The 6,916-nt window shown below is 36.6% G+C and overlaps 1 protein-coding gene across 1 annotated transcript in view; it reads right to left on the minus strand.

The window, feature by feature from the left end:
• The window catches only part of LOC106469101 (protein eva-1-like), a 95,210-nt gene that overhangs the window by 22,039 nt on the left and 66,255 nt on the right, over positions 1–6,916 (minus strand). The window contains exon 3 of the mRNA XM_022397514.1: positions 452–575. Coding sequence (XP_022253222.1) covers positions 452–575 — 124 coding nt within the window. The remainder of the gene's footprint in view (positions 1–451; positions 576–6,916) is intronic.

Consider the following 6,916-nt stretch of genomic DNA (forward strand, 5'->3'; position numbering starts at 1 on the left):
TATGTTACAGTTACAGATATTGAAACATTAAAAATGCTGAGGCTGGAGGGGGGAATAAAATAGCTAATGGTCAGATAAATCAGACATTCTACGAATGGTTACTTTAGATAGATCAGTCAGGGCTACAAGGGAGGGAGGGAGTTAAACAGCTAATGGTCAGAAGAACCAGACATTCTACGGATGGTTGCTTTAGATAAAGTAGTGAGGACCACAAGGGAGGGAGTAAAACAGCTAATGGTGAGAAGAACCAGACATTCTACGGATGGTTGCTTTAGATAGAGTAGTGAGGGCTACAGGGGAGGGAGTTAAACAGTTAATGGTCAGAAGAACCAGACATTCTACGGTTGGTTGCTTTAGATAGAGCAGTGAGAGCGAAAGATACATCTGACAATGCTAAACATCAGAAACTACAGTTTATTATGCAAATAGAACACTAAGTTCTGAGACTTACTTGGCCGGCACTTGTACGCTACTTCAGCATATTTTCGGATTCCAGGGCACGGATCGCCCCCAAGCGTTTCTGGCGATGTCTTCATCTTACACACTCGTTGTTCTCTACAGGCAGCTTCCACAGCCTGTAACAGAGCGTACTGAGCTGGTCATTAAGATTATCCGCGGCCGTAAGCCACTGTGAGACTTACTGTAATATATACTATTGCCATCTAGTGAGGTGTAACAACTTAATAATGCTTAGCTTTAAAATACATGCTCTTAAAATGTTCTAAAGTTTCATGTTTCCAGTTATACACCAATTATTTTATCGTTCACAAGTAGTTGTGAAAATACTAATAACAGTATTGAGTAATAAATATACAACAAACAAACAGATTTCTTCATGAAGCTTGGACCGATACTTAACCTGTTTGGTTATATGTATTATGTCTCATGGACTAACAGGACTCAAATTTCGGCAGAAAGGACATCAGCCGTGCAAGGATGATCAAATAGGAGGAGATACTACTTGTTATAAAACATTGTTCTCATCTTGTACACACCACTTCCTCTGGAGCTTTTATCTCGTGAAATGAATGATACGAGTGAAAGATAACCCACATGTTAACTAGGATTAGAAACAGCGTCTCAGGCATACGCGATATTCGAAAACAATATTCTCAAGATGCAACATTATGAACATTTTAAATAATTCTTCTAAACACTTACCCTGTCCTATTGCCGCAAAAATACAAGTCCAGTTTTGGACATTTGGAGTGTGAGTGCGTTATTATAGTGACAGTCAAATCCCAATATTCGATTGGAGTAGCTCAACAGTTGGAGGTAAATGTTATTGACTCCCCCTCCCCCTTCCATCAAGAGTTGGAGGTAAATGTTATTGACTACCCGCCTTCCCTCAAGAGTTAGAGGTAAATGTTATTGAACCCCCGCCTTCCCTTAAGAGTTGGAGATAAATGTTATTGACTACCCTCCTTCCCCCAAGAGTTGGAGGTAAATATTATTGACTACCCGCCTTCCCTCAAGAGTTGGAGGTAAATTTTATTGACTCCCCTCCCTTCCCTCAAGAGTTGGAGGTAAATGTTATTGACTACCCGCCTTCCCTCAAGAGTTGGAGGTAAATGTTATTGACTACCCGCCTTCCCTCAAGAGTTGGAGGTAAATGTTATTGACTACCCGCCTTCCCTTAAGAGTTGGAGGTAAATGTTATTGACTACCCACCTTCCCTCTATAGTTGGAGGTAAATGTTATTGACTACCCGCCTTCCCCCAAGAGTTGGAGGTAAATGTTATTGAGTATCCGCCTCCCCTCTATAGTTGGAGGTAAATGTTATTGACTACCCACCTCCCCTCTATAGTTGGAGGTAAATGTTATTGACTACCCGCCTTCCCTCTATAGTTTTTCAATTTAAAATTATGAACTGCGGAAATATGAAGCAAGACAACTTTACTTTTGTGTATATTTTAGCTATATAGGTAATAATTTTAATAGGTAATATTTTAGCTATAAGTTGGAAATCTCTTGTCCTTGAATCCAAAAACAAGAAAATTCAGATAAAATACAAAACATGTTTTCTTGATGCCAATACTTCTGGTAAAGTTACAAAATTAGGCTATTCATCTGTGGTTCTCCTAAACTAGATTCTTTCCAGAGAAAGTTGTCTTAACTAATCTATAATTATACATGTGTGTGTATTTACGTAGGCTGCATATATGTGAGTGTTTATGCATTTTACATATATACTGCACGTGTGTGTGTATGCTTTATGTATTTTGGAGCAAAAGTCAGAGTTTGTATTGTTGTTTAATTACGCAGGAAAAACATTTTATAAAATGAATTTTTTCTTTCAAGATATAGCGTTGACATTCAAAAACACACCCAATAAAGCTTGAATGAAAAAATGTCTTACAATTGGTTAAATTAATGGGTTTTGAACACATTTAAAAATGACGTTTTACTGAACTAAGTTCCCTTCTTAATCGGGTAACTGAAAGCTTTAAGTTGTACAAGAATCCCTGGTTATCATTTGGGTGGGAACTGAAAGCTTTAAGTTGTTAAGTTGTACAAAAATCACTGGTTATCAGTTGGGTGGGAACTGAGAGCTGTAAGCGGTACAAGAAATCAGTTGGGTGGGAACTGAAAGATGTAAGTTGTACAAGAATCAGTTGGGTGGGAACTGAAAGCTGTAATCGGTACAAGAATCAATTGGGTAGGAACTCTAGAAAAACTGGATGCAATCTTCTGGAGTTTCTCGTATCCAATTATTTTTCGTAATTACTGTTAACCCTTTTTGCCACAACCATCAGCACCGTATACTTCAAGAGTTTTCTGTAATAAACATACACAGTTTTTTGCTCTATTCTCGTCTAATATACAGTTGTTTCTCCTCTTCAGGACAGTTCACTTCAAGAGTTTTCCGTCGTTTTTTGTGCTACTATTCACAATTACAATTGCCAATATTTCTTCAGCTTTCTTGAATTCATTCGTGACAGAATACCTTTAAATAACAAGTATTCCATCAAATAATAAGTTCTGACTTGATCCTTGACTGCTAACTTCATCAGTCTGGTAGGATTCTGAATTAACATTTCAAGGTCATGACCACCTGATGATACGCATGTTGAGGTCAGAAACTGTATTGTCCAATACTGCTATAAAATATATCACGGCGAGTGGTTCGTAAGTTGCTGTTAGCCTCATCCCTCTGTCAGTCAAGATGGATCTACCAGTGTGTTTTCGCCCTGACTGTTAGGTGTAATTCACCTGTCAGTTGAGGTGGATTTACCAGTGTTTTTGCCCTGACTGTTAGGTGTAATCCACCTGTCAGTCAAAGTGGAGTTACCAGTGTTTTGCCCAGACTGTTAGGTGTAATCCACCTGTCAGTCAAAGTGGATTTCCCAGTGTTTTGCCCTGACTATCCAGCCGCGAGACAAGAAGTGACAGGAATCAATCCAACTGGTTCGTAAGCCTATTATTTATTTCATCATAAATATATTTCTGTAACTTATCAGAAATCTCAACCTTATCTATGGAAGAATCCTGTAACATTACTGTTACCGTTAAAACTAATTGGTTGTTACGACAGCGGAAGCCACGTGACGCTGGTAACACGTGATGAATTTCTCGAGTGATCATGAATTATCGAGGAAGACCGAGTTTATTCGGGACGCCCTCTTTTTTAGTAAATAAGCTTGGCAGAAAAAAGCCTGCGGGAATGAATCAAGAGAGTTTTGGGTAATTTACGATTCTGTTTGAGCTAGTGTGTGTTTTCAAGATTGTGAATCGCTGTTATTTATAGCGTGTATTATAAAAGTAGTTAAGATTAGAAATGTACTAATTGTAAAATTACTGTGTGTTAAAAGTTTGTATCGAGAAAGAATAAACTGGTTTAACCAAGAATGGACTTGTATCGCTGAAGTTTCTGGGAAAGAATTTCTACCAGAAATTAACAAACAAGCAGATATGTAACATACTGTAACATTACTGTTACCACTGAAACAAATTAGCTGTAACATTACCGTTACCATTGAAACTAATTAGCTGTAACATTACCGTTACCATTGAAATTAATTATTGTAACATTACTGTTACCGTTGAAACTAATTAGCTGTAACATTACCGTTACCATTGAAATTAATTATTGTAACATTACTGTTACCGTTGAAACTAATTAGCTGTAACATTACTATTACCATTGAAACTAATTGCTGTAACATTACTGTTACCATTGAAATTAATTATTGTAACATTACTGTTATCGTTGAAACTAATTAGCTGTAACATTACTATTACCATTGAAACTAATTGCTGTAACATTACTGTTACCGTTGAAATTAATTATTGTAACATTACTGTTATCGTTGAAACTAATTAGCTGTAACATTACTATTACCGTTGAAACTAATTACTGTAACATTACTGTTGCTGTTGAAACTAATTATTGTAACATTACTGTTACCATTGAAACTAATTATTGTAACATTACTGTTGCCGTTGAAACTAATTATTGTAACATTACTGTTACCGTTGAAACTAATTACTGTAACATTACTGTTGCCGTTGAATATCCAGCAATATCGCTCCATTTATCTTCGTTTAGCATGTTATCACACGTGGTATTACGAGCAACATCGCTCCAGTCATCTTCGTTTAGCAGGTTACCACATGTGGTATTACCAGCAACATCGCTCCAGTCGTCTTCGTTTACAGGTTACCACACGTGTTTTTACCAGCAACATCGCTCCAATCATCTTCGTTTAGCAGGTTACCACATGTGGTATTACCAACAACATCGCTCCAGTCGTCTTCGTTTACAGGTTACCACACGTGGTATTACCAGCAACATCGCTCCAGTCACTTGAACGCACTATGTCATTTCCATAAGTTAATTTTCTCCACGAGCTCCTCCATTCTTATGTGTGTGGGGAATAATGTATCGTATGTAGTATTTCTTAATGTATCGTATGTAGTATTTCTTAATGTATCGTATGTAATATTTCTTAATGCATCTTAGGTAGTATTTCTTAATGCATCTTAGGTAGTATTTCTTAATGTGTCGTATGTAGTATTTCTTAATGTATCGTATGTAGTATTTCTTAATGTATCATATGTAATATTTCTTAATGTATCGTATGTAGTATTTCTTAATGTATCGTATGTAGTATTTCTTAATGTATCCTATGTAGTATTTCTTAATGTATCGTATGTAGTATTTCTTAATGTATCCTATGTAGTATTTCTTAATGTATCCTATGTAGTATTTCTTAATGCATCTTAGGTAGTATTTCTTAATGTATCATATGTAGTATTTCTTAATGTATCGTATGTAGTATTTCTTAATGCATCTTAGGTAGTATTTCTTAATGTATCGTATGTAGTATTTCTTAATGTATCATATGTAGTATTTCTTAATGTATCGTATGTAGTATTTCTTAATGTATCATATGTAGTATTTCTTAATGTATCGTATGTAGTATTTCTTAATGTATCATATGTAGTATTTCTTAATGTATCGTATGTAGTATTTCTTAATGTATCATATGTAGTATTTCTTAACGTATCGTATTGTTGCGTCAGCGAGATCACGTGACTAGTATCACACGTTTTCTAGAACTATCCTGTTCCTTCGGGAGTGCTCTAGCATTTGCTAGATTGCGGTGGCCCTGGTATATATAAGATGGTCACGGCGTGACGTGACAATGTGTGTAGTAGTGAGTAATTGAACTCAGTATTGTCGAGCACGAGCACGTGAGAATTATAGCGTTTGTTACAGAGCGACTGTTGAAGTTGAGTGTATCATAAAGTTGTATTCGGAAAGAATAAACCAGTTTTATTTAAGAAAGGACTTGTGTCGCTAAAGTTTCGTCGGAACGAATTTACGGAAAATCAATTAACGAACGGAGACGTAACAAATTGGTGTCAGAAGTGGTATGAAAAAAAAATGGAAACGAGAAGCGGCAAATCAAACTAGAACATAGCATATTTGATGGCAGCAATACAAAAACGGCAAAAGAACCAAGAAGAACGAGAAGAGAAATTACAACAGTTGTCAGAGGGAAAAGAAAAGAAACAAGAAAGAACGAGAAATTAAAAAGAAGAGAGATTACAGCAGTTGTTGGAGCAAAAAGAAAAGAAACAAGAAGAGAGACAACAGCAGTTGCAAGAAAACTTGCAACAGTGGCAACTCGAACAACAAAATAAACAAGATGAAAGATTACAGCAGTTGTTAGAGGAAAAAGAAAAGAAACAAGAAGAACGAGAAAAGAAACAAGAAGAAAGATTACAGCAGTGGCAAGAAAACCTACAACAATAGCAGCTCAAACAGCAAAATAAACAAGATAGATTACAGCAGTGGTTGGAAGAAAAAGAAAAGAAACAACAAGAACGAGAAAAGAAACAAGAAGAGAGATTACAGCAGTTGTTGGAGGAGAAAAAATAAACAAGAAGAGTAATTACAGCAGTTGTTAGAGGAGAAAAAAATAAACAAGAAGAACGAGAAAAGAAACAAGAAGAGAGACTTCAGCAGTGGCAACTGGAACAAGAAAGGAAACAAGAAGTACAAATGCAAAACATTAGTAAATTTAAAAGCGAATTAGATACGTTAAAGGACGATCTATTGTTTTTTACACAAGGAGGATACATTGACCATCGACTTAATCAGCCCAAGACAATGGCAAGCCCCTTACAGAGCCCGCAGCTAAACCCTAATGCAGACATATTCAGTCCCGTTAGAAGTCACATCCCAGATATGAATGTCAGTAATAGGAGTGATCCAGTGCGAAGGAAGCCACAGGAATTCGATGGGAAAGCACCGTGGGAAGCATATAAAGCACAATTTGAGCTACTGGCAGAGATGAATGGTTGGACAGAGGAGCAGAAAGCAGTATATCTGGCAACGAGCTTGAAGGGACAACCACTGGAAATACTTGAACAGTTGTCAGTAGACGACAGACACAACTACAGAGCA

This window comes from Limulus polyphemus, unplaced genomic scaffold (assembly GCF_000517525.1).
Source record: "Limulus polyphemus unplaced genomic scaffold, Limulus_polyphemus-2.1.2 Scaffold3303, whole genome shotgun sequence".
NCBI classification, from domain to species: Eukaryota; Metazoa; Arthropoda; class Merostomata; order Xiphosura; family Limulidae; genus Limulus; species Limulus polyphemus.